General features: G+C 48.3%; 1 protein-coding gene across 2 annotated transcripts in view; it reads right to left on the bottom strand.

Moving 5' to 3' along the window:
- The window catches only part of RNF121 (ring finger protein 121), a 33,883-nt gene extending 6,829 nt beyond the window's left edge, over nt 1–27,054 (bottom strand). The window contains exons 1-7 of one of the 2 annotated variants that reach the window (XM_066620184.1): nt 26,936–27,054; nt 17,379–17,416; nt 15,367–15,508; nt 13,220–13,374; nt 11,755–11,862; nt 10,504–10,624; nt 4,448–4,581 (exon numbers count right to left, since the gene is read on the bottom strand). In XM_066620184.1, coding sequence (XP_066476281.1) covers nt 4,448–4,581; nt 10,504–10,624; nt 11,755–11,862; nt 13,220–13,374; nt 15,367–15,508; nt 17,379–17,416; nt 26,936–26,992 — 755 coding nt within the window. In that variant the 5' untranslated portion in view covers nt 26,993–27,054. Of the gene's footprint in view, nt 1–4,447; nt 4,582–10,503; nt 10,625–11,754; nt 11,863–13,219; nt 13,375–15,366; nt 15,509–16,022; nt 16,142–17,378; nt 17,417–26,935 lie in introns of those variants that run through there. The other variant, XM_066620182.1, reaches the window with a different exon arrangement.
- Between the last annotated feature and the right edge of the window lie 149 nt (nt 27,055–27,203).

The raw sequence follows: 27,203 nt of genomic DNA, 5'->3' as shown, positions 1-27,203 counted from the left end.
GTACCCCCAACAACCACAGTCTGGGCGGAGGAAAGTTCCTCAGGAAACCAGGACACCTCTTGTCCACCCCAATAGTCTAGACTTAGGGACACAGTGGACCTCCAAGGTCTCAGACTGAGGCCTTGCCCTGCCCTTCTACTCAGAATACTGGGGGTTGAACCTGGGACAATATAGGAACAAAGACATACTCCATTCCTGCCCTTGAGGAGGTGGGTGTTTCCGCCCCTCTGAACATAAGAAAAGCCTCCTGGATTAGGCCAAAGGTCCATCCAGTCTTGCCTCCTGTTCCTCACTTTGGCCCACCAGCTGCCTCTGGGAAGTCCACAGGGAGCAGGGGAGACAGGCTCTCTCCTCTCCAGCCACTGTTCCTCTTCTGTCAAACTCAAAGATTGTGCTCAGTTCTCATGACCAGTAGCCGCTGTTGGACTTCTGATCTCCCATGACTTCATTCAATTCCTGTTTCAGGCATGCAGGCTACTGACCATCAGCACACCTTGAGACAGGGGTGCTCCACAAGTCGATTGGTGGGCCGCTGTGAGATATGGTGGGCCGCTGTGAGATACAGGAAGCTGGACTAGATGGGCCTATGGCCTGATCCAGCGGGGCTGTTCTTATGTTTGACTGGTAGATCACGAGGCAAAATGAGTTGATCGCGGAGCCCTTAGACTAAGGGCTCCGCGATTGACTCATTTTGCCTCGTGAGGATGCTGCCTTGCCTGCGGGCGTCCGCACAGCAGCGGCACCGCTCCAAGCACGCCATGTTTCCGCCGCAGGGCAAGCCTCGTCCCTGCCTGCCTGCCCAGCTCAGTGCCTGCCCGCCCGCCTCTTGCCCACTAACTTTATTTATAGCACGCTTGCAGCGCCGCACTTCAAAGGCACAGGCAGGCGCTCATCACTGGCTGAGCGGGGAGAAGCCCCTCCCCTCCCCTCCTGAGAAAGAGGGCTGCCTCTCAGCTCAGCTCTCCAGGCTGGTCTCTCCCCTTCTCTGCCTGCTGCCCTTTCAGCAAGCAGCAGGGCGAACAGACTGCTGCCTTTCTCTCCTGCGGGGGGGGGGGGGGGAGCCAGTGCTGCTTTCTCCAAAGCCCAAGGCTTGTACATCAAAGTTGTGCAAAGGCTCTGATCCAGACAGCCACTTGCTGGAGGGGCTTTGGATTGCTGTGTGACTTCTGGAAAAGGCGGCTTGCAAACCTAACAAGGTTTTTTTTTTTTACATTAAAAAAATATTTCAATTGGCAGCCTAATCCTAAGCATGCCTACTCAGAAGTAAGTCCCATTAGAGTCAATGGGACTTACTCCCAGGAAAATGTGGATAGGATTGGGCCCCCAGTTTCCTCCTCATACATGCCTGTGCACATACAGAACTAAAGAGTAATGTTCTTTTCCCCACCCCTTAACAAATATTTTCCCTGGAGATCCAAAAGCAAAGCCCCCATTCTTTCAATTTGCTCACTTGTTTTCCTACAGGATTTGGGGGGGGGGGAATGAAATACAGGATTGGGGGGGGATGAAATTAGGATGAAATTATCCTGATTTCATCTAGGATAATTATGTTATGGCAAATGCTATTATTGTAAAAAAAACTCTGGTAGATCTCCAGGCCTTGCTGGGTTTCAAATTAGCTCTCGAGCCAAAAAAGTGTGAGCACACCTGCCTTGAGACAATGAAGCCCACCAACTCATGAAGCACTGCATCATGTACCACCACTGGTGATATCCTAATCCCTTTACCAGGCCTGATCCTGAGGTGTGGATCAACATGGATCTGCACCAGCAAAATAGCTGTTGCAGGTCTGACCAAGCTATGCTGGGGAGACTTACCTCTGGGTAAGAGAATAATTGTACCCTTACCCACAAGAGACCTCTGCAACCTCCAACAGAGAGTAGTTGCCATTTTGGCACCGCGGCATCAACAGGTGACAGAAAGGATAGGATTCGGCTGCTCTCAGTTCTCCAGACTTCCTCCCTGAGACACTCAGCGCAGGCACAGCTATCTGCTCTACAGCTGCTACAGCAGAGCCATGCAAAGGATATTTCACCTGGCTTCTCTGCTGTCTCATAAGAACAGCCCCACTGGATCAGGCCATAGGCCCGTCTAGCCCAGCTTCCTGTATCTCACAGCGGCCCACCAAATGCCCCAGGGAGCACACAAGACAACAAGAGATCTGCATCCTGGTGCCCTCCCTTGCATCTGACATAGCCCGTTTCTGAAATCAGGAGGTCTCCCTGCCCTCTTTAAGCTTCCCTTTTACCTCCTCATCCTCCAGGGGTCCAACCACCACCAGCTGGCAGGTTTCCTGCTTGCGATATGTTGAAATATGTTATTACTATTTGCTTTGAAGCTTCCAGCCATGCGTTCCTCATGCTCTTTCTCCAAAGCTCTCATTGTCATTCTACACCTTTTTGCCAGAGCTTGTGTGCCTTCTGGTTCTCTCCATCCCCCCATCTGGACCAGCTGCCCTTTTTCTGAAGACACTGCCTGTCCCTTTAGAGCTTCCCTGATTCCCCTCAAGCCAGGCAGACCCCCTCCTGGCCCCAGTGGCGCCTGTCCTGCTCTGCCATGTACATTCCAATAGTGCTTCCATCAGAGGGACTTTAACTCTTTCTCCAGACCACATGGACCGCTTGCTTTCCCCTTCAGCTCCCTTCTCATCAGACCTCTCATTGTTTGGAAACCCCGTCCAAAGTCCCATGTGCCTGGGTGGGAACTTCTTAAGAAACTTTCCAAGAACGCAAATGCTGAACCAAAGAGCACCAGGGGCTAACTGTTGCCTATCTGTTTGCCTGCCAGGTTGACAGAAATCAACAAGGAACCACCACGTGCCACACTGCAGGTTCTCCTGTGCAAGGGGGGGGGGGGGAGAGAAAAAGGTGCCCCCTCCAGGGCCCCCGCAGTGCTCTCCAAAGTGTCTGGCAATACTGAGGGAGGAGTCCAGGAACATCGGTGTTCCCCGGTTTCTAAGTGGAGTGCCACTGCTTGCTGTTTCCAGCTCCTGCCCAAGCTTTCATTTTGAGGAAAAAGCTTCACAGCCAGAAAATGCAGGGTGTAGCCTTCAAAATGTTACAAATGGCAGGACCCAGCTCAGTCTGGCGGGATTCGGTGCAGACGGGCAGTTCTACAGCACCTGCACCCACAGAGGGCAGAGAGCGGAAGGGGGACAAGACCATCTCTCTGTCTTTTCCAGCCTCAGGGAGTGTGTGCTCTTTGGTCACTCCCTTCCTACTCTCTCTCTCTCTGAAGAGAAGGAGCCAGGCAGGTCAGCTACAGGACCCACCCCCACACTTTTCCCTTCTAGAAACACATCTCTAGCTTTTCACAGAAGCTTCACGCAAAGCTCCCTCTCTTGTGCAATGCCCCATTTGGTGATTTATCTCCGCCCACTGGACTAACCAGGAGATGAAGCACTCCAGCCAGGGTTTACTGTGCTAGAGCACAGAGTGACTTGGCTCTTGCAGCACCTAAGCAGAAAGATGCAGCCCATCTTCCAGCACTGGCCAGAAGGCATTCCAGGAATGAGCCTGAAAGAAGTTACATCTCTGCTAAAATGCATATTACAGGTCGGGTGCTCAAAGTTTCCACTGAAAAACCCTTAGTCATTTTAAATTTGATCTCTCTGAAAAAAAAAAAAAACCCCACAAAAATTCCCACATGGTCTGTTGAGTGAGGCAAGCCTCATTTCCCTTCACGTAAAAGCCACAACAGCAGTGGGAGGGCTCTCCTCTGTCTTGGAAGGGGCAGCCCCGTATCTAAGGCACAAGATGGACTCCTGTCTCAGCACTAGTTCCTCCCCCTCCCCCCCCAGTCTGAGGCCCTTGGCAGGATTTTCTCACTATAAAGTCCAGCCCAGGTGGACCTCAACAGAAGCAGAAGCTGAACTGAGAATTACCCTGGGCAAGAGCTACCCTGCTATGCCAAACTGAAGATTTCTCCACTACACTAGTCACTGTGCAGTAGCGGTGAGAGCATCAGACCAGAGACAAAAACCAGCTTCACATACCCACTCAGCCACAATGCTTACTTCATAACTTGTTGGGCCACTCCCTTTAAGCCTAACTTACCTCACAGGATTGTTGCAAGCACTGGGGTGGGGGGAGAACACGATCCACATCCAATGCCCTGAACTCTTGGAGAAAGGGTGGGATCAAAAGACAGTGAATAGGCACTGAACAGTCCAGCGTTGCATTTCCAAAGGCAGTTGCCTCCAGTACACCCAAAGGAAGAGCGAGGGGTTCATCATTCCCCACAAGTGGCACCCCAGGTTGGCTGCCTCCACTGCTGCCAACAGACCAGCCCTCCATGAAGACCGCTGTCCTCTGCAGCCTCCTTCTCTGACAGCTCTACTGGCACACACACACACATACACAATATTCCTCCGCTAGACAGCAGTAGAGAAGAGGCCACACCCCTGGGGGGGGGCTCCCAGACAGCCTGTGGAAGCTCCAAAGGATACACATGATTGCAGGACAGTCTGTAGGTGTTCTCGATGATCCCTTCTTCATTGACATCCACAAAGATCTGCTGGCCACACACGGCACAGACGCTGTCCGAAAGGTGCTTTGTCGGCATGCCTGATGCACTGTAGAACTGTATGGGATTGGCAGGGGGGGGGGGAAGAAGGCAGAGCAAGAGGTGCATCAGTGTGGTCTGTAGCACGCCCAGTGCACACTGTCATGGGGGTGTGGGTCCCATCATACTTGCCCAGGCAGAAGCCACTGCACCTGCTTCTCCAGGGGCATAACGACAAAGGAGCACCACCCTGGGGCCCAGACTCAAAGCCAGGCTGGAGGAGTCTCCCATCACACAGCAATAGCCAAAGAACAAGCCACCTTTCCCAGGCAGCCCACTGCAGCTCCCTTTGTCCAGGGCATGGTCTAGCCTAGGATGCAGTGCACCCTGCTAAATTCATGCAGGCCAGTTAAGGAGTTCTTAACCAACTCTCTGTCACTCCTAATTTGCAGGCCTGTCCCCTTCCTGTTTACACTTTGTGGGGCTGCAAACATTCCCCGTCTGCCATTGGTCAATGGATCAGAATCAACATTTGCACAATCTCCCTTTTGGGAGAAGGAAGGTACAAGGTAGGAGCTGAGCAGCTCTGCCTTCTCTTTGTTACCAGACATTTCACAACTCTTAATAAGCAGCAATCCTACCATTCTGGTTCCTCTTTCTCTTCCTTTGAACATACTTTAAAAAAAATAACAGCCTTTCTGTTGCTCTTTGCATTCCTGGAGAGTCTCAGCTCATACCTAGTTGTTAACATTTCTGACCCTCTCCCTACAAGTCTCAGGCAACCATCTTTGGTGATCTCTCTTATTCTCCACCTTCTATTTGTGTCCTTTTCAATCTTCAAGTCATCACTAAGCTTTTTGTGCAGTCATACAAGCATTTTGGGACGTCTTACCTCTTTATTTCTCATCAGAATTGTTTCTGATCATGTATATAGTAACTTGTTTAGGAACTCCCATCCATCCTGGGCTTCTTTCCCCCATTAGTTCATCTAACCATGAAATCTTAACTTGTGTTTCTCTGAGTGTATTAAAATCAACAATCCTGAAATCTAAGGTATGGGTTTCACTATAGGTGCCTTTAGCTTCCCATAAGATTGAAAACTCCAACTTTTCATGGTCACTTCCTCCCCCCAACGTTCCTCCTATTTTAACCTCTTTGACCAATCCTTCCCCACTGGTTAAGATTAGGCTGAGGGTAGACCCTCCCCTTGTTTCTTCTTCGACCTTCTGGAAGAGGAGGTTATTATCAGACACATTTTGTTGCAGCTCCCATATTTAGTTGTGTTTGTCTCCCACCAGATAATAGGATAGTTCAGTGTTTCTCAATATCTGATGATGGTGTTATCGCCAGTTACTTCTGGGTTGGGAGGCCAGATGCAGCAGGACAACACTGGTATGAGGCTCAGGTCAGACAGCAGTGCTTTTCGAGCATGCAAGAAGTGCACGCTGGAGCTCTCTGCCCACTGAGCTGCTTGTAGCATTGCACTGCTCTCTGCCCTCTTACTGCTGCTGGTAGCATTGCATTGCTGGTCTTGCTGCCAGGAGGTGGTGGGTCTGGGGGTTCTGTGTGAACCACCAGACACTACCTTATGTACCACAGTGGTATGAGTACCACTGGTTGAGAAACAATGGGATAGTTGAAGTCCCCCGTTACTATTGACCAGTGCTTCCTCGTAAGCACTGTAAGAAGGCTCCAAGGCTGGGGAGCCAGGCAACAGGAGAGGGGAGAAGCTAGAAGGGTGGGGAGAAGGGCGAGGTGAGGGCAACACAGGGGAAGAAGGGAGGCCTTTAAGCCCAGGGAAGGGTGGCTCCCAGGGAACCTCCCTTTTTACCTTCCCTGAGAGGAAGGGGAGGGGCTGGGGAGAGGGTAGCTGGCCCTACAAAAGCTGGGAGGCCAGTGATGCTGGGGCTGGCCGAAGCTGGGGGGTGGGTGGCTGTGCAGCCAACAGCCCCTGCCCAGGACCTAGGCAGAAAAAGCCCAGCCAGACCAGGGTGCTGTAACTCCCTCTCCCTGATCCAGTCTGAGGCCTTGCCAGGGCTCCCCTAAAGGGCCACAGTAACGTCTGCAGGTGTTTCACAAAAGCACCTTCAACATCCTCCCCTTGTTTTTATTTCTCTTTCCACTAACCAGATGCTCTCTGCTTGGCGACCCTTCCATTCTGTCGGAATACTGTGCCGACTTTATGCACACTTTTCACATCAAATGCTGCCCCCGTTCCCCTTGTATCACATCTGTTTAAACATGCAATATTCTTCCATTCCAATGGGAAGTCACTCCATCAGTTTTCAGTTATACCTATCAAGTCAAACGTACAACCACAAACTAGAAGTTCAAGCTTGCTTTGTTTATTTCCTGTACTCCATAAGATTTTGCAGGATTGCTGTCAGAAACATCAGGGTAGGGTCGATGCAAACACTTGCAATTAAGAATGTGTGCAGCTGTCATCTTTTGAACACCAAGATATTGAAAATTCTGTGCACGCATCTAGGACAGAAAACTGTACCAAGTCAGCATACTGGTCTGGGACTTTGCAATGCATTTTGTAACTTCTACCAAAATAATGCAGCAAAACCCACTGGCTGCCACAACATCTTGAAATGGAGCTTTCATTCTTCTTAAATCTAAAAGCCTCACAAATGAAAGAAGAGACCTTCCTGCCAAACGCTTAAGAACTAAACTGAATAAATATCTGGGGCTCTTCCAGCTTGTGCCCTTTGCTGCTCTGGTAGGACCTGAAGGAGGGCTCTAGTAACAGCTAGTGTTGGATCCCTGATACAAGGACACAAGAAGACTCATCAGCCTTTTTCCCCTGCAGACCTCAACCAAAGCTTTAAAGGCCTCCTTGCCCTCCAAAGAACTAATCAAATATCTGACACCTGGTTAGCTCAACCACTCTGAAGTACAGCACTGACTGCAAGAATCCAGCCACCCTAAGGCCAGGCAGATGCCAGCTGCTCACAAAAGCAGGATCTGCTCCCTGCAATTTTTTTGGTCCCAGTCTGGTTTGCTACTGACCCAGCTGAGGCCTGACTTCCCCAGCTCCTGAACATCACTGAGGGCAATGCCATCACCCTCTGCCTTCCGCTGGGGCAGCAGCCAGCATTCCCAGCCTGGTGGAATCCACATCCCTGAACTGCTGTCTTCCAGGGGGAGGTCATTTGGTCCCAGCCTGGCCTGCAGTGCAACTCACCTCAGAAGAGGGTGGCACCCAAGGGGTTTCTACCCTTGAGGAGGAGCAAGGGCCTTCCCCTTTCCAACACTAGACGCCCCTGGGAGAAGAGGGCGAGTTGGGGATGCTGTCTGGGGTTGGGGGCGCTTCTGGGCTCCTTTCCTGCTCCTCCTGGCATCTATCGTGTGGTTTTGTTTGGCTGGGGGAGACCACTCTGTATGCCTAGACTGGCAGCAGTGGTTCTCTCTCTTCTCTCTTCTTTAAGTGGTGTCATCTGGGTGGTGGATTTAGCCCTGCTGGAAAGATGTGTTTTCCACACAGGGAGAGGAGAGTTGGTTCACCACAGAGAGGGAGACAGGAAGAGGAAGATGCAATGGTCGGGGTTGAAGGGAAGATGCGTCACAGGCTGTCCCTCTTGCCAACCCTTCCTCCAGTCCTCCGAGCAGTGACCTCTCTAGACTTAAGCTGCTGCTTTTAGCCTTAAGCTGTGCCAGGTCAGCTAACAGTAAGACCCACCTGATTCCGGACTGAATCCTAGAGCTGACCTTCCATGGCAGACCAGGTGCTTGGGTGGGCTAGGAGAAATCATGGGGAGAGCTCAAGCCCTGCCCAGCACCTGCAGGTTTAACCCAACATGGGTCAGAAGGGCCTCCTTGTACATCCCAGCCACAACCAGAAGACTCTTCTGGTCATGTCCAGGAAGGACGCCTTCTGAGGCCCAGAAAGGCCTCCCCAGGCCTCTGAAAGCTTCCCAGAAGTGACCAGAAGACTCTTCTGGTTGTGTCTGGGAGACACATGGAGGGTTGACCCATGGATTTCATTATCTGTAGGTATCAGTATCTACAGGGGGTCTGGGAAAGGATCCCCCGCAGGTACCAAGGTCCAACTGTATATCATCTTGAGTGCTTCATTTGTTTGGAGGGAAAGGTGGGATATAAATCCTTTAAATAAATACATGTATACAACATTTGAAGAGAATGGGAAATGGACACTGGAAGCCAGTGACAAGATAAGCACAGCTGCACCGACACACAAGAGGAGTTTACATAGCACTGTGGCCTCAACAGCAGCCAGGCTAGTTCCCACAGGCAATTGAGAGTTATAGTGGCAAGAGCTAACCTGGTGTCTGGCTTGGAATCACAAGTATGCTGCTTTTGTACATGGAGGTTCAGATACTTATCACAACAACAGAAGAACAGAAGAACAGCCCTGCTGGATCAGGCCCATCTCGTCCAGCTTCCTGTATCTCACAGCAGCCCACCAAATGCTTCAGGGAGCACACAAGACAACAAGAGACATCCTGGTGCCCTCCCTACAGCTCGCATTTTGACATAGCCCATTTCTAAAATCAGGAGGTTGCACACACACATCATGGCTTGTAACCCGTAATGGATTTTTCCTTCAGAAATTGGTCCAATCCCCTTTTAAAGGTATCTAGGCCAGATGCCAGCAAACATCAAACAGATGCCAACAAACATATCAATAGACCCATCCATCAAGTTTCTCTGGTTCTAGTTCAAAACATTAAACATATGAGGAATACAAGTGTAATAAGACCACAGGGCAGACTATAAGCGAGAGGAAGAGAAAGAGCAACAGTGAAGCTATGACAATTTTCTTTGCAAGACCCACCACGGCAAAATTTGTTTCATGAAGGAGTGAACTTGTGGACGCCACTTATCTAGATTCCCAAAAAGATATTTGACACAAACCCTGGAGTACATCCTTCTTGGTTGCCTCTCTTTGCTCTTAGAGAGGGGAAGAGTCTTTTTTGAGTGGTGAAGACCAGAAGAGATTGTGAAGAGCTCCAGAAAGATCTCTCCAAACTGGGAAACTGGACAGCAAAATGGCAGATGCATTTCAATGTAAGTAAATGTAAAGTCATGCACATTGGGGTAAAAAATCAAAACTTTACATATAGGCTAATGAATTCTGAGCTGTCTGTGACAGTTCAGGAGAGAGATCTTGGGGTGATGGTGGACAGCTCGATGAAAGTGTCAACCCAATGTGTGGTGGCAGTGAAGAACGCCAATTTTATGCTTAGGATCATTAGAAAAGGAATTGAGAATAAGGCAGCGAATATTATGATGCCATTGTACAAATCAATGTTAAGGCCACACCTCGAGTATTATGTTCAGTTCTGGTTGCCACATCTCAGAAAGGACATAGTAGAAATGGAAAAGATACAAAAGAGAGCAACCAAAATGATGAATGAGCTGGGGTACCTTCCCTATGAGGAAAGGCTACAACGTTTGGGCCTCTTCAGCCTAGAAAAGAGGCGCCTGAGGGGGGACATGATTGAGATATACAAAATTATGCAGGGGCTGCTAGAGTGGATAGAGACACGCTCTTTTCCCTCAGGCACAACACCGGAACGAGGTGACATCCGCTAAAGCTGAGTGTCGGGAGAGTTAGGACAGACAAAAGAAAGTATTTCTTTACCCAGTGTGTAATTTGTGGAACTCCTTGCCACAGGAAGTGGTGGTGGTATCTTGCCTAGTTGCCTTTAAGAGGTAATTGGACAAATTTCTGGAGGAAATGTTCATCACAGGTTACAGGTCATGATAGGTATGTGCAAGCTCATGGTTTTAGAGGTAGGCTGCCTCTGATTGCCAAATGCAAGGGAGGGCACCAGGATGCAGGTTGTGTCTGTTGTCTTGAGTGCTCCCTGATGCATTTGGTGGGCCACTGTGGGATACAGGAAGCTGGACGAGATGGGTCTTTGGCCTGATCCAGCGGGGCTCTTACATTCGTAGTCGCAGGGTGGCCAGACTATTCCTTAGCGAGCAACAAAACTGCAGTACAAGTGGCTTCCCTCACACAGAGCTTACCCCAATGGTGGATGCCATGTAATCGGCACACATCTCAGCAAAGTCCCGCTCCAGTACTCCATAATAGAGGCCGTAGAACAGGAGAGAAATCCCAAAATCCATTCCATCTTCTGGCTTGATCCTAGCCAAAAGGAGAAGAGTCTTTTATCAGGTTCATGTTTATGAACAACTCAAGGCACAGATATGGACTGGTGTGCAGTTCTCGAGGGTTCTGCAACCTTGAAGAGATATTCTAGGACGCACACCTTAGATCAGTGGTTCTTGCGCATTTACCCACCAGTACCCATCAGCACCAGTACCCACATTTTGGAATAAGAATCTATCAATACCCACCTGAAGTGATATCATGACTGGAAGTGACATCATCAAGCAGGAAAAATTTTTACAATCCTAGGCTGCAGTCCTACCCACACTTATCCAGAAATAAGTGCCATTTACTATCATTGTTAAAAGAATATACATAGTAGCTTGTTACAAGTACAGATTTGAAACATTTCCCCAAATGCTGTCACATACTATGGTAGCATCAAGTCTAATATATTAAAAATTAAATATTGAAATGAACGGGGAGCCATCTGAATTTGGCTCACGACCCACAGTTTGAGAAACAGTGCCTTAGATCATGTGATGCAGCCCCAGAGAAGAGAAACATCTCTTGGGCTGACCCTGCCAACTGTACACTGGCCCTTCAGATCACCAAAGTGACACAAACCTGACCCTGAAAATCTGCAGTGAAAACAAGCTCCTCATATACCTGTTTTTGTACATACACAGAAGCTCCCCAACTTATGAATCTTCAACTTACTAATGTGCAGATTAGGGAGCTCTTCTAACCCTGAGTTACAGTTTGCAGCTGATGGTGTTGAATGGGGAAGCCACTCAGGAGCATTCTGAGCAGCTCCGCAGCAATACCGACAGCATTCCAGGTGAATCTGACCATATTTGAAGTTAAACCACCAGGACTAACAGTGGCCCAAGTGCATAAGCAGAATCAGGAGCTCTATTGTACTTGCAAACAGATGCATGGAGCTTACCATGTTCAAAAGTAGGGAAGCTTCTGTAGTTCTCCCCTGCCACATCTGTGACATACTCTGCACCCTTTTCCTACACCTCATTTCAACTTGTCAGCCCAGAGTCAGAGTGCACCATGTAACAAAGGACAATAATCTTTTGCAACACACTTTATAGACAGTTAAAGTTCTTGTGAAGTTTGTTCGACCCTTTGAAATGCCAACAGATGGATTTTCTTACCTGAATAATAAATTAAGTCCAAAGAGCGTGAACATAACAGCCATGTACCCAATAATACCCGTGGCGTAGCTAATCTTGTATATTAACAGAAACCACTTGTAAACCAACCTGGGTGGGGAGGGAGAGAAAAAGCACACAGAGAGAATTCTTAAACACTGAGCCCAAAGGGAAGGAGGAGGAAAGGAGGAAAGAATAATGAAATTTAACCAGAGAGAACCTGGAAGGTCTAGGGAGGCAAACTTCAACTGACTGAATAACACCAATTCCTTGATTAGCATTTTAAACACAGGCACAGAGGGTTTGCGTGCTTGTGTCCTTTTTCCTTTGGAGAACAGCCTGCTCTGTGCTGTTTCACAAGCTTCTCTGGAAACACCCTGCAGTTTCAAAAGCAGTCTGTCAGATGGCACGGCAGAGGCATGGGATATTGCTATTCAAGAAGCACAAACTCACAGGACCTCCACCACCTGCCTTCAGCACAATGAACCACCTGCCTGATTCCCTCCCTAGTGGCCCAACCAAGGTTTGCCTCCCCTTCCCCCTTTCCTCCAATCAGCAGCACTGACCACCAGTCAGGACTTGTGATATTTCTGGAACCACTCAGCGAACATATGCACACAGGCTTCCCTGACCCCTAGCCAAATTTAATGAAAGGGGACCCCAGGACAGATCATCTTCCCAAGTTTATAGCCAAAGCCAGCAATTTGTTTCCCTTTCAGGGTAAAACTGTTCTGCTAGCAAAATACTGTAACAATGGGAAATAGAAGCCAATGATGCTCAGCTGAGGTCATGATCAGTATGTCTTTTGAACCTGGAACTTGCAAAATGCTGCAAGTCATCTTAAACTAGTTTGTTTCATAATATTATTCTGGCTCTAGTGTAACATTGTCAAAGGGAATACAGGCATGCCCCCTTATCTGTGGGTGTTCCATTCGAGAACCCCCCATGGATATCCAAAACCATGGATATGGGCAAAAGCATCTTTGTGGTCTGGCGGCTGCCCCCTCTGGAGTCAAGGAGAGTTCTGCTACTTCACCTCAGGAGGGCTTCTGAGCCCAGCAGAGGCCAAGGATATCCGTCCACAGCCTCTGGTGGGCTCAGACTGAGCTCTGAACAAACAACAAAATGCAACTTCCAGTTTCCCAGAGAAGGCACCAAAAATGCCACTTCTGGTTTCTCACTCAGTTCACTGTACATATATGATAAACTTTTATTTATCATATATGTACAGTAAAACCTCAATGCAATATTTTCCCCTGTTTATTTCATATTTATCCATTAATTGAATAGCTAAAAGGCAGGCAGTGAACTGATTAACATAATCTCACAAAAGCCCCAAAGCATACATCATCTTCATACGAAAGTGCTTTAGTTTCAGAAACTTAAAACACCTGCAGTGCTTACACACAAAGGTGCCACTCGGGTCCAAAACCAGAAGTGAACTCCAGCTGTGATGCATTTGGCTCACCTGGGAGTTGTCTGGACAAGGGGCTTGCGAGTAGCTCTGAAAGTGACAAAAGCTGTGACAGTTGAGAAGACGACCCAGATCAGCAGAAACCGCCACCAGTGCAGCTTCACTGTGAAGTAGAGGGGAACGACCCACATCTGAAAGAGCGTCACCATCTGCAACAGAAGAAGAAAAGCGTGTTTGCAAAGGGAAAGAATGCACGGCAATCAAGCCCAACCCCCAATTCTATATGGCAACAGCTACCATAGACAGAAACTCCCATTCGGTCCCTTGAACATGCACTGAAGAGGAGGAAAGCACTCCTCCCCTGCCCCAAAAGCATGGCAGGTTTCTCTGGCGTTCCATGAAAAATAATCAGCGATAAGCGATTGCAGGCAAGCACCTCAAGGCACAGAGTATCATGCCTTGTTTCAGAAACAGTATTGTTTCTCTTTCATATGAATGTCAGTCCCAAACAAAATTTTCAGGATTGTCAATTAAACAGTATAAAATAATTATGCTCATTATCAACATTATAAAACCAAGATTTCATCAGTCACTCAGAAGCGTTTGGAGAATGTCTGAAATGCCCAGTACATCACAGCAAATACAAAACCGGGTCAAGAGCAGACCACACTCGCACTCCTCCACTTATAAACCCCCAAGAATTCTCACACTCCAGCTGACAGAAGACCAAAATGATTCTCCCACCACTTGCCAGCCAAGAGCTGGCTTCCCAAGGAGGAGTAGTTGGGCAGTTCTGGCTTCTGGCATGGTGGAAAGTGGCCATGCTCAGCTCCTGGAGGCAAAGAGAGGCTGCAGCAGTTGCTACCAACTCCTACTCCTCAAAAACATCTTCCGTCCTTGCCTCACCTACAGCTACACCTACAGCGTCCTTGCAAGCCTACAGCTGCTGCTCCACTGCAAGACGGCCCTGAACAATACAATCCCCTCTAGGGCAATTCTCTCTGTATTACACTCAGCTTTGATGCGTTTCAATGTCAGTAAGTGTAAGGTCATGCACATTGGGGCAAAAAATCAAAACTTCACATATAGGCTGATGGGTTCTGAGCTGTCTGTGACAGATTAGGAGAGAGATCCTGGAGTGCTGGAGGACAGCTCAAGGAAAGTGTCGACCAATGTGCGGCGGCAGTGAAGAAAGCCAATTCTATGCTTGGGATCATTAGAAAAGGTATTGAGAACAAAACGGCTAATATAATGCCGTTGTACAAATCAATGGTAAGGCCACACCTGGAGTACTGTGTCCAGTTCTGGTTGCCACATCTCAAAAAGGACATAGAGGAAATGGAAAAGGTGCAAAAGAGCGACTAAGATGATTACTGGACTGGGGCACCTTCCTTATGAGGAAAGGCTACGGCGTTTGGGCCTCTTCAGCCTAGAAAAGAGACGCCTGAGGGGGGAAATGATTGAGACATACAAAATTATGCAGGGTATGGACAGAGTGGATAGGGAGATGCTCTTTACACTCTCATATAATACCAGAACCAGGGGACATCCACTAATATTGAGTGTTGGGAGAGTTAGGACAGACAAAAGAAAATATTTCTTTACTCAGCGTGTGGTTGGTCTGTGGAACTCCTTGCCGCAGGAAGTGGTGATGGCATCTGGCCTGGATGCCTTTAAAGGGGATTGGACATGTTTCTGGAGGAAAAATCCATTACGGGTTACAAGCCATGATGCGTATGTGCAACCTCCTGATTTTAGAAATGGGCTATGGTAGAATGCCAGATGCAAGGGAGGGCACCAGGATGCAGGTTATCAGGTGTGCTCCCTGGGGCATTTGGTGGGCCGCTGTGAGATACGGGATGCTGAACTAGATGGGCCTATGGCCTGATCCAGTGGGGCTGTTCTTATGTTCTTAAGCTTTACAAGCCAGAGGAATGGCTGGCTTTCTCTTATCTTGCTTGACATTTCCCTTGGTCTCCAAAAATAGTTATAATTTTCTGCAGATTTATCACGTTTCTCCCCCATCTCCCTCTGGAGGGATCCAGTGACCAGCTTCTAGGCATTTTCCAGGGCCAGACATTCCTGGTTTTAGCATCAGGATTGTCTCGCATCCTTCAGATCATTCTTGGGGGCATCATGAGGGGATTTTGGCAGAGACTTAAGGAAGAGCATTGACAAAATATACCTAAAAGCCAGCTTACGTTGTAGGAGCGGGGGTGCCTCTGCTTCCATTGCACCAGGAGAAGTTGAGCCACCACCAGTGTGGCAATCAGGATAAGGACCATCTCGGCATGCATGGCCTCGTGACCGCGATGCTTGGCATGCATACGAGCATGCTCGACCCTGAAAAAGAAAATGGGAGATCAGCCTCATGCAGCTTGCTTTGTGTGAAACGGAGTTCTCACCTTGCAAGCACATCTAGCCTTTCAGCTATGCCTGCACTGCTCTGGAGCCTGCAAGAACACAGTGCCCAGGGCTGGATGTCTCCTGTGCTGCAGCAAGGATAGCATTAAGTGGTGGGAACATTAGTGTGGGTTTGTTTTTTTTAAGTTTCTAGAACTTCCAACTCCAAAGATCAAGTTGGAATCAGGTGGCCAATGCCAAAGGCAGGCTGCTCCACTCAATGGATGCTTAGGGTCACCATTAAGTTACTATGAACTCAAGAGGGTCACACTGCTCTGCCAAAGGTGGGGTGCATTCTAGCCATATTTCTAACCCAGCAATTTCTTTTAACCCATTCCTTCCACGCCCCTCCCCCCCCCCACCTTCTGCCCATTAACAGTATTTTCTCTATCAGAACAATGATGGCCCTGGTGCTGGGTTTGTCTGGATTACTAGCAAGTAACACTCTTAGAACCTGATATTGGAAACATTCTTTCCAAACTGCAGAACACAGATCTCCGTCTCCTGGTATCTGGTTCCGATTGGTGGAGTTCGCCCAGCATGTTGCTCCTGCAACATGGTGGCAGCGCCTCTTGTATAAACACAAGCGCTGACTCCTCTTGCCTCAAGTGCCTCCAGCTTCTGCACCATGTGAAAAGAAGCAGAGAGTATTTGAAAACACACACACATCTGAAGAATTTCATTTTTTATAAGCCCATGAAGCTTGGATGAAGGTTAAGTCTGGACCCAGAAGTTACAGATCTTTCAGAGACTGTTTAGATGAGAGAAATGATGTCTGCTAGTATTTTCAGGGGCATACTATTTACTGACACAGAATGGGAATACCATTCCAATTTTCTCTACAATAAAGGAGACACTTGCTGTCGATTGCTGAGAATATTTACTCAGAAGCAAGTCCCACTGAGTCCAGTGCTCCCAATTCAATGCCATGCTGCGCACTGAAGATGATGCATTATTACGAAGTCTACCTGAACACTGAAATGCTTTCAGTGCTATTCCTGCAGTACACTACAGATGAAATCTCCCTTTATTCACTGCACTGTGTTGGAGTCAAAGGACCAAACAGCCATGCGTTCTGTTCTGCAAATGCTATAACATGCAGACTCTACAGAAGTGCTTGTGCTTCTACAAGAGATTGCACAAGCAGGTGATCATCTTCAAACTGAAGTTGAGGCTTCCCCAAACAATGCTCAAGTGTGAAGTGTAAAAAGTAAACTCAGGGTCCAATCCTATCCAAGTTTCCAGGGCTGATGCAGCTGTGCCAACGGGGCATGTGCTGCGTTCTGCAGTGGGGGGTAGCCACAGAGGCCTCCGCAAGGTAAGGGAATATTTGTTCCCTTACCCCCGGGCTGTATTGTGGCTGTATTAGCACTGTAAAGTCGGACAGGACTGGGTCCTCAGTCTTTTTGTGAGCAGAAGTCTCCTTTTGCTAGTGAAAATGCACCTCTGGAGCCAACCCAGTACTGACAGTTTCACCTTTAACACTCCCCACCCCCCAAAGTTTGCCAACTGGCAACACTTGCAAGAAAAATCCAGGGTTCAAGATGGAATAAGCAGCTTGATGTACCTGAACATAACCAAGAACACCTGTCGCTATTGCTTGGATAAAACTAAGGTATGCATATTAAATAAATAAATGTATTGATAAATGTAATTTTGTGTACTTACTACATTATCTTGAAGAGAACAGACAAGATGAGTGAGTTTAAGTTCCCATGAATGTACCCTGCAACAGCCATCTTGCTCTCAGAGACCCAAGAGACAGAAAAACAGGTATGAGCCCCTAACTTACAGACAGGCCATCACTCACCTCCACCTCTCCTCTGGAGCCAAGTGCGAGAGATCAGCCTACAGAAGACAAGAACAACAAGCTATAGCATAAGCCTGAAAGAGAGCACTGCAGTCTTCTCTCTGGGGCAAGAACGGAACTTGCTCATTCAGCAAATCCTGGCCTGGATATTTCCAAATACTATAGCACAGAAACTGGGCGGCTGCCCAAGGGGTCCTTCTGCCCATTATCTTCACCCCAGTGGAAGATAGTCCAATCTTTAAGTTGGTTCGGAGGCAGTTCATGAGTGCAGAGTGGTTTTCTTTTATCAAAAATATTTTTAAAACATGGAATAGCATGCTTCCAGCCCAACCCCGCACTGAAGTTATTCATGCCATGATCACACAAGAAAGTTATGACATGCCCGTAATTTGCCATTGTAAAATAAGAATAATCTGATTTGCTAATCAAAACTGTAATTTTGTTAGACAGCAAAATTCCAAAATCCCACGACTGAACTAATACCTGAAACTTTAAGAACTGTATAAAGCAAGAACAGAGTCCCAATTCATCAAAAGGTCTGAGTCTCACATGGCAGTATTCGAGTCTTCTCTCCATTAAGGGCCAATTCACATTACCTTTTACAGGGATGGAACACCTTGCAGCAGGAGGTCTGCCTCTTACAGGTTGATTAAATGCAGGTATATATAACATGAATCAATGATCACAGAGATCCAGGGACAGAAGTCATTCATTCTATGGCTGGAAATCTAATCTAAGTTCTATAGTGGTAGCCATGCTAGTCTATTTCAGCATGTTCAACACAAGAGCCTTGGGACACCTTAGAGAGCCTGTTGGTCTTTAAGGTGCCAAAAGACTCTTTGCTGTGTCAGGGCAAGCTAAGATCAGTTGCTGAAAGAAGTGGACGGTGTTCTAAAGAAACAAACCCACCTTTCGGATAGCCATCTCCCCTCTCCAAGGCGGGCAGACACATAGTTAACCCCCTCCTTTTCCAAAATGTATCCGCAGTGATCACATCTCAGTGAAATGCTGATCAATCTTTCTAATCCAAGAACAGCTGAGACATCTACAGAACCTTAGCAGGTCAGCACATTCTGCCACTATTGTTAGGTCATCTCCTGGAGGAGGCAAGAACCATCATGCCTCACTTTGAGGAAAACCAGGCACACATCTTTCCAGGGGGATTGGGCAAGTTCACCAAGCCCCTGTAGCCTCCCTGAGCGGTGCGATCCTGGGGATCATGCCACTGCCTGCCTCCTGGCTGCCCCCGCCCCTTAAGGGGAAAGGAACCAGGACCCTCAGGCTGGGGCGTCGCGACACCCCAGTTTGAATACCACTGCAATAACTGTACAATTTTACAGAGGGAAAACAATCTAACAGAGGGAGGCAGTGGAGGGAGGCCAGGACATGGCCAGGTACATTAGTTTATATAGGAGCTATTCCCCTGGGGGCTGGGGATAAGAATAGGCCCTCAGTTTGGCTGTACTTGTCGTAAGAGGCGACTAAACAGCCACCGGGTAGATGGGACTCGTCAGCCTGGGAAGGCAGCTCATCTGAGAGAAGGAAAACTCTGATCCCAAACCTCCACTGCCTTGTGGCTACATCCAGTTATGGAAAAGGCTTCAGGAGTCAACCTCGAGGCAAAATCCGGAGCCGGAGTCCCTGAGGCAGTTCATGGCTGAACACAGTCACGTTCTGGCAACTCCTGCGACGCCGCTGGAACCAACCGTATTGGCTTCTGCCTTTCCATTGGACCATTTCAGCGACGTGGAGGGGGGGATTTGCTGCATGGGTAACAGCCTATCCTCCATAGCTACTTTACCCAGGCTTCGCGCACTGGAGAGGACACTCTGTTCCAGAATCACCATTCAGAGTGTGACACCATAGTCTTCCGAGACTGAAGGATGCCAACAAGATAGGAGCTAAGTGTGAAGGGCTTGACATAGGAAATGGCTTCCTGCCAGGTCAGACCACTCTCAAAGCCAGTACTGCCCATTCCGACCAGCACTAGTTCTCCAAGCATCTTTCCAAGATCCATTTTACCTGGAGCCACATGAAGCTGAACCTGTGAACTACACCTGCTCCAGCACTGAGCCATGGGCCATAACCCTTAGAAACAAGGATAATGGCCCTGAGCTTACTGGCTAATATAGGTCTATAAGGTGCAAATTCCGTTTAATGCAGTTCCTGAAAGGCTCAGGATGCCCACCTTTAAAATAGAAAGTATTGCCAACATTAACAGGGCTGAAAAAGTCTTGGCAGTACAAGTCCCAACTATTCTTGTTCTCAGTGAGGAACATAACCCTAAATCACAAGACCTAAAACACTCAGCAAAAGCTGCTTTGCCAGGAGACATCCTTCCAAAGACCTCCAAAGGAGCCCTGCAAGGGGGGAGGATCAATGTTTCAAGCAGAGACAGTTTCACAGGCCTGCAGGTTGTGCCTGGACTGCAAGATGGACAGGCAACAGATTGCAGCCCTCCAATGGATCGCTGGGGGCAACCAAAGAGTGGCAGCCAGATTCTTGCAATGTGTGCAGAACCAGAGGAATCTTTGTTTCAGCACAGTTAGATACTCACTTAAGGACCTGGACCGCATACTCAGGATCACTGCCCACAGATTGACCAAGCCTTAACTACTAAGAGACCCCCTGGTAGGCACCCTAGTTTTGTAAAGCTAAAACAAACTGGTGTTAGATGGGGATCCAAGTCAAAAGAACTGGGCCACACAAGCCTGGTCAGCCCTACCTACCATATTTGGTGCCAGGTAGCTTTACCATTCAGAGAAGAAAGAGGCAAGTGAGGAGTTGGAACATGGCACTGGCAAGGAGCCCAGCAAAGAAACAGAGACCTGGGCAGCTGTTCCTTTTGGAAGCCTGCAATGTGATCGGGCGAGCCAAAAGTGTTTCACTTGTGTCTTGTACTCACTATTGCACAGGGAAAAAGCAGGTCATCTCTCTCAACTTCAGCTGAGCTTTCAGCAGGATTTTCTTTAGCCAGTCAGCAAGCAAAGCAGATACACTGGCAGCTGAAGCCCAAAGAAAACCTTACCATTCCACATTCACCACACTCCTACTGCCGTAAGATGGTCCAACATGCCTGCAGTCATCTTGAAAGTGCTTGAAGTTACTGCCAGACCCCCACACAGCCCACAGAATGTCTTGATGCAAGAACACATGTTTGTGTGGATTTTACTCACATGGATTTGTGGGCCAATGGCAGGATGTTCTTTGCTACAGCTATGAGAAGCACCTGAGTGTAGGCAAGCCTCTGCTTTGCATTTCTCCATCACATGCATCCAATATGTCATCATGATGTACAATATGCCCTTTATTCTTTTCTAGCCTCTGTGGTTCTGGAGGAGAACCATGGAAAGATTACCCATCTGTCACCCAGCAGGAGAGAACTGGAGTCCCTCTCCATGGCTATTGTTCCTTTCCCATCTAACTCCCACCTCTATTACCCTACACTACTCTCAACTGACCTCTACCATTCTACTGCTTACCTCCAAATTCAAATTTTTTGGGAACATCCAAAACCTGACTGCAGAATGACTGCACGTTTATATATTCTGAAATGTTTGGTTTCCAAATTCTGAGGCTCACAAAGAATTATGCAACTTGGTGCAACAGAATGCAAACAGGTTGCAAGGATGTTGAATGTTCTAGTTCTCAAGACCTTCTTTGTTAGCGCTCATTTCACCTCTATATGTGAAGCATTTTACAGACAGGATACAGCCCCTGAATAGCTATCTACAGATCAGGCACTGACATGAGAAGCAGGATACAGCAAGGAAGAGTCAGCCAGCACCAGAGAAGCAGGGAACCAAGTTCAGAATGGTTCCCCCAAAAGCAGCCTCAGTCCCATCCAAGGTACGGTTGCATTTCTTCTCTCATTCCTTGTACAGAGACTAGACCCTCTTTCTATTAAGAGTATTTATATACTGCTTTTAACAAAAGTAGTCCACAAAAGTAGTCCACAAAGCTGTTTATATATCAAAATAAATCACTGTGAGCCCTTGGGGACAGGGAACCAACCTAAAAAAATCTTTAAAAAATCTAAAAAAAAGATGCAGAAGAGACACCAGCAACAGCCACTGGAAAGATGCCATGCTGGGGTGAAAAGGGACGGTTGCTCTCCCCCCACTAACTATAAGATGATACCACTTTAAAGGTACCTCTTTGCCCAATTAGCAGAGGGAAAGAAGCAAGTATTCCTCACAAACAAAAAAGAAGCCCACTACCCAGAACCTGGAGCATTCCTGCAGCTCTGTCCCATCACGGGCTACCAGCAGCAACATCCAACTTCCAGAAACTAGTGAAGGAAAATGAAGCAGCAGGAGATCAAAACCAAGAAGCCTGTGCCCAAGATGGCTGATATGGCTGGCAGAGCCAGAACTTCACAGGGTTGACAAAGTCCGTTCCTACACAGAAGATGTTTTGATCTATGGAAGAGAAGTTCTGTGAAAGAAGGCACTTCCACCATGGTGAACTGATGTTCATAAACTCAAAATGATAACTCTTTCCAGGAAACATTTGGTTCTATGGGATGATCCTGTGGTGTTCCTGTGTTTTATACTGTGTTTTATAAATACTGTTAATAATAATTATTATTATTATCACTACTATGTTGTTCTCTTTGTTTTTGTATGTCATTCTGTCAGCTGCTTTGCTGCCTGCTAGAAGTGGAATACAATATAATTAACAAGCAAATAAAAAGAACATCACATGCAGTGAGAAAAGAACCAAGAACACTAGAAGACTATTGAGCGACAGGTGAAGAAAGTATGTCCCAATGAAGGGTGTTCCTGTCAATCAAATGTCTAAGGAGGACACACTGGAAATCCAGTATGGTGCAGTGACTAAAGTACTAGACTGGAAAAAAGTGACCCATGTTCAGTTTCCCCCATTCAGCTGAGACACTCACTGAGTGATTGTGGGCCAGCCACTATCCCTTCATATGACTATGGTGAAGATTTTACTGCTTGGAGTGGGTGTGTGCATGCTCGCTCCTTGGAGGAAGGGTGGAATATAAATAAAATAACCCAAAAGTTTGGCATGTGACTTCAAGAAAATGAACCTTTGCGTTGGTGGCTCTCAGATTTTGAAACTCCTTCCTTCCCTTTCCTTTTGCTTTTAAGGTTTATGAGATGTCAAGACCATCCCTCCCTGCACAGCTTTTGAGGTGACAGAGGAAAAGCCTGAAGTTGGTCTGAAGTATGCACAACCTCCTGATTTTAGAAATGGGTTATGTCAGAATGCCAGATGCAAGGGAGGGCACCAGGATGAGGTCTCTTGTTATCTGGTGTGCTCCCTGGGGCATTTGGTGGGCCGCTGTGAGATACAGGAAGCTGGTCTAGATGGGCCTATGGCCTGATCCAGTGGGGCTGTTCTTATGTTCTTATGTCTTTTGCTGCTTTATAGCTGGGCCTATCACTGTATTATTTCTTTTATTATTTATAGAATTTATATCTCGCCTTTCTACCCTGCAAAGTGTATTCAAGGCACCTTACAAACAAAACAATACTAAAAACCTTGATATAGATCAGGGGTCTCCAAACTTTTTGGCCAGAGGGCCGCATCAAATATCTGGCGTGGTGTGGAGGGCCGGGAAAAAAATTTAATTATAAAATTTAAATAAATAGAGATGGAACTTAGATGAGTGAATAAGTGAATGAATGGGCTCATTCATTCAACCTCTCTGGCCCTCAGAATGCCCTCCATACACAATCAGAGCACAGTTCTGGTCATGTTCAGTTGAGTGGGCCAGAGGCTTTCAGGGGACAAGAGGCTGGCCGTGGGCTGGAAAGAGGCTTGCTGCAGGCCGCATCTGGCCCCCGGGCCAGGGTTTGGAGACCCCTGATATAGATAATAAAACATTTAAATTTAAAACTAGGATCCCAATTAAAATACGTTCATTAAAAAGCACCATGAGTGTATCCTGGTGTCAGCATAAAAAGGATTCCCTGAATAAAAAGTTCTTGAGACCCTGCCGAAAGGACTCTAGAGAGGGAGCTGTTCTCAGCTCCAGGGGGAGGGAATTCCACAGACAGGGCACCACCACCAAGAAGGCCTTATTTCTTACCGCCATCCCCCTCACCTTTGCTGGTGGCAGCAAGTTAGAAGGGCACCCTCTGATGACCTTCAGAAGATGGGTTAGAATGTATAGAAGAAGGTGGTCCTTTATATACCCTGGACCCAAGCTGTACAGAGCTTTAAAAGTCAAAACTAGCTCTTTGAATTGAGCCCAGAAATGCTGGCAGCCAGTGTAGTAACTGAAGCAGCAGCAGCAGCAGCCCGACTGAGTCAGACTGTGAGCCCCAGCAACCACATGGGCAACTGCACTAATTGCAGTTTTCAGATTGTCTTCAGAGATAGCCCCATGTAGAACAAATTGCAATAATCTAATCTGGATGTCACTAGGGTAAGGGTCACCATGGCCAGGTCTGAGCAACCCAGGTATGGTCCCAGCTGGCAAATCAGCCAATGATGAGCAAAGACTCCAATGGCCACAGCTGCCACCTGGGAATTCAGGAGCACCCCCAGAACCAGGAACATCCCCAAGCTGCGGACCTGCTCCTTCAGAGGGAGTGCAACCCTGTTCAGAGAAGGACAGTAGTCCAATACCTGAGTCCTGGACTGTGCTGCATGTTGCTTATGCCGCATAACATTGTTCACATTGTTTTATATCTCAATTTAGTGTAAACTGCTTTGCGAAACCTTTTGGATGGCAATTATTTTAAACAGCCAAACACAGCTGCACATATATACAGCAATACCTTGCATTTTTGTCTGGTTAGAGATCAGGGTGCGCATAAAAGTAAAAAACGCCAAATGTCAAAACATGTCAAGCCTTATTTAGCATGCAAATTTATTTGGCCATTAAATGTAAGTAACTATATAACACATGTGAATGCCTGTGAAACCTATATAAACAGAAACAAATGAAAAACAAACATAGGAACATCAACAGATGCTGTGGAACATTGAATGAAATTGGACAAAAGTGGAAAGTGCATGGACAAAATTTGAAATATGGTTATAATTGAGAATGCCTGAAAGAGCAAAGGGATGGAAAATCAAGTAAAAGCCAAAGGAATGCTGTAAAGACAGTCTTACTTCAATTTTTCTCAAACTTTCTGTTTTTGAGGAACACTTTGCATGTCAATTTGTCACCTGAAGAGCACCCCATCCCCCCCCCCACACAGAGGCGGCACAGGTATGGCCCTCAGACCAAGTAAAATTATCAGCCCATCTAGTTCAGAATCAGTCATACTGACTGACAGCAGCTGTCCAAGATCTCAGACAAAGAAAGATCTTTCACAGTCCTACGTGGGACTCAGGGATTGAAGCTGGGACATTCTGAGCGCAAAGTGCCTGCTCTTCCACTGAGCTACAGTCCCATACTCAAGTGCCTCCCTTGAGAACATAAGGAGGCCACTTTGGGACCAGGTCAGCTTCTTGTTTCTCAAAGCTACCAGCCAAATACTTCTGGAAAGTGAACATGTAAGACATGAGGGAAACAGCCCATTCCCACTACTGACTCGCAACAACTGGCATTCTGATGCATACTGCCTCATAAGAACAGCCCTGCTGGATCAGGCCATAGGCCCATCTAGTCCAGCTTCCTGTATTTCACAGTGGCCCCTCCAATTTGGGGCTAGCAAACAGCCATAACTGGTAGTCACTAACAGACTTATACTCTATAAATGTGTTTAGATCCCTTCAAAGGTCATATGTGCCAGAAACCATCACCACAAGGGGCATGCTCTGCTTTGTGTTAAGTTCACAGAATGTGCTAGTCTGGCCAACTGGGCCTCATCTGCTCTGAGCATATAGTGGCCCCAGCATCTTTCGTAAGCATGCCTCATGGAGAAAGTTTTAGAACGTTCATAAAGAAGGAGCTATTCTATGTTGAGCACAGCTTGTTTCATCAAGGCACACATGATGGCAGAAAGAAAGTTTTGGTGGTTTGCTGAAATCATATGCAAGACACTGTGCTAATAAAGCTGCTTGTATCTGTTTCAACCAGGACAACACTGGGAGTGGTCTGAGATATTTCTCTTATACCTACTTTGATACTTGTTTGTTTATTCAGCCTGAGGATATGGAGAGGTTATCTGGAGGGCTACAGCTGACCATGTGACAACAGTCAGCCCCTATCCATCCTGGTTGTTTAAGAAGTCCAGTTGATTAGGTGATGGAGATTGTTAATGCTGCCTGGAAAGCCAGTATTGCCTTTCACAACCAGGAATTGTGAAGGGATTCATTGTAAAAACCTTTCTGAAAGAGCTTTCCTTTTCCCCATCCCCAGCCAAGACGACTGTCATGCAATCAGGACAGAGCCTTTGACAGTTGACCTCAGGCTACAGAACTCCTTCCTGGGGTCATCTGTACTGCCCAACCAGCTAAAAACCATTCCGTTGCCCAATTCTTCAGGTGATATTGATGAGGGGCTGGAGGATGCTCATGTCTGCTGTTTGGCTCCTTCATGCTGATGGCTTCTGCTTGATTTTGCTGCTGCTTAGTCTGGTGTTTCTGTTTCTCATTTCATTGGGTTTTAAACTTGTTTTATGTTGCATTGATTGGATCTATAAACCACTTTGGACAAATTAGAAATTTAACAAACGCAGAAGACCAAGAGAGCAGACAGGTCAAGACAGCAGCAAACGAAGCTGTCCACACTCCAACTGATAAAAATATATAATAAAACGGGCAAGGAAAACCTACAAAGATGCCTTTAAAGACCTCCATACAGCAGGCTGGACAGACTGATGGAGGAAAAATCCATCCCAGGTTACAAGCCACATTGAGTGTGTGCAATCCTGGTTTTGGAAGTGGCCTTGTTCAGAATGCCAGGCACAGGGAGGGCACCAGGATGCAGGTCTGCTGCTGCCCTGGGTGCTCCATGAGGCGGCTGGGGGGGCCCCTGAGAGGCAGGAAGCTGACTGGACGGCCTGCTGCAGCAGGGCTCTTCCTAAGCGCTCGGTCTGAAGAACTCCATGCCACTGGACGTGGCGGCGGCATCCGTGGGCCGCAGTGGGATGCAGGAAGCTGGAGCGGTGGGCCTCTGGCTGCTCCAGGGGCTCTTCCGAGGCGCTCAGGCTGAGGAGCCCTGGCGCATCCCTCTGGTGGCGTAGCTGGAGGGGGCAGAGCGCTCAGCGTGGCAGGGAGATGGGCGAGCAGCCCCTCCCTTCGGAGCCATTCCCGGTGGGGGGGGGGCAAAACGGAGCCGTATGGCTTTCTCCCTCCCCCGTACGACTCCGTTTTGCCCTCCCCGCAAGGAATGGCTCCGAAGGGAGGGGCCGTTCGCCCACCTCCCTGCCAGGCTGAGCTCTCCGCCTCCTCCAGCTACGCCACCGCCTCAGGCCAAGCGAGCCAGGAGGCCGCCCCCAGCCTGCCAGGGCTCTTCGAGGGCACCAGGGAGCGGCGAGGCAGCAGAGCGGGCCAGGCCGGGCTCGAGCCCTCCCGGGCGCCCTGGGGAGGAGCGAGCAGCGGCCTAAGCGTCTCGGGGGGGGGCGGGCCTGGACCTCCACCGCAGAGCTGTCGGGCGCCCGGGCGGGCAGGGCCGCCCCGCTCACCTCCTCCACGTCGTGCTCGAGAGGGCCCCCCACCTCCACTTCCACTACCGCCGCCATCTTGCGCTCCGCACGGCGGCCAGGTGGCCACCTCGCTTCCGCCGACGCGGCCAATGGGCGGCCAGGCCGGCCCGGGCTCCGCCCCCGGTCCACGGGCCAGTCGGAGCGCGCGGAGGCTCCTGTCAGGGAGGGCGAGGGGCCGTCGCTCAAGTGCCGGGCGCGGCGTCGGCGGAAAGGGCCTCGGAGCGGGCGCGCCTTCGTCTCCTGACCT

Source organism: Tiliqua scincoides, chromosome 3 (genome assembly GCF_035046505.1).
Source record: "Tiliqua scincoides isolate rTilSci1 chromosome 3, rTilSci1.hap2, whole genome shotgun sequence".
NCBI lineage: Eukaryota > Metazoa > Chordata > Lepidosauria > Squamata > Scincidae > Tiliqua > Tiliqua scincoides.
This window is presented reverse-complemented; position numbering and strand designations above follow the sequence as displayed.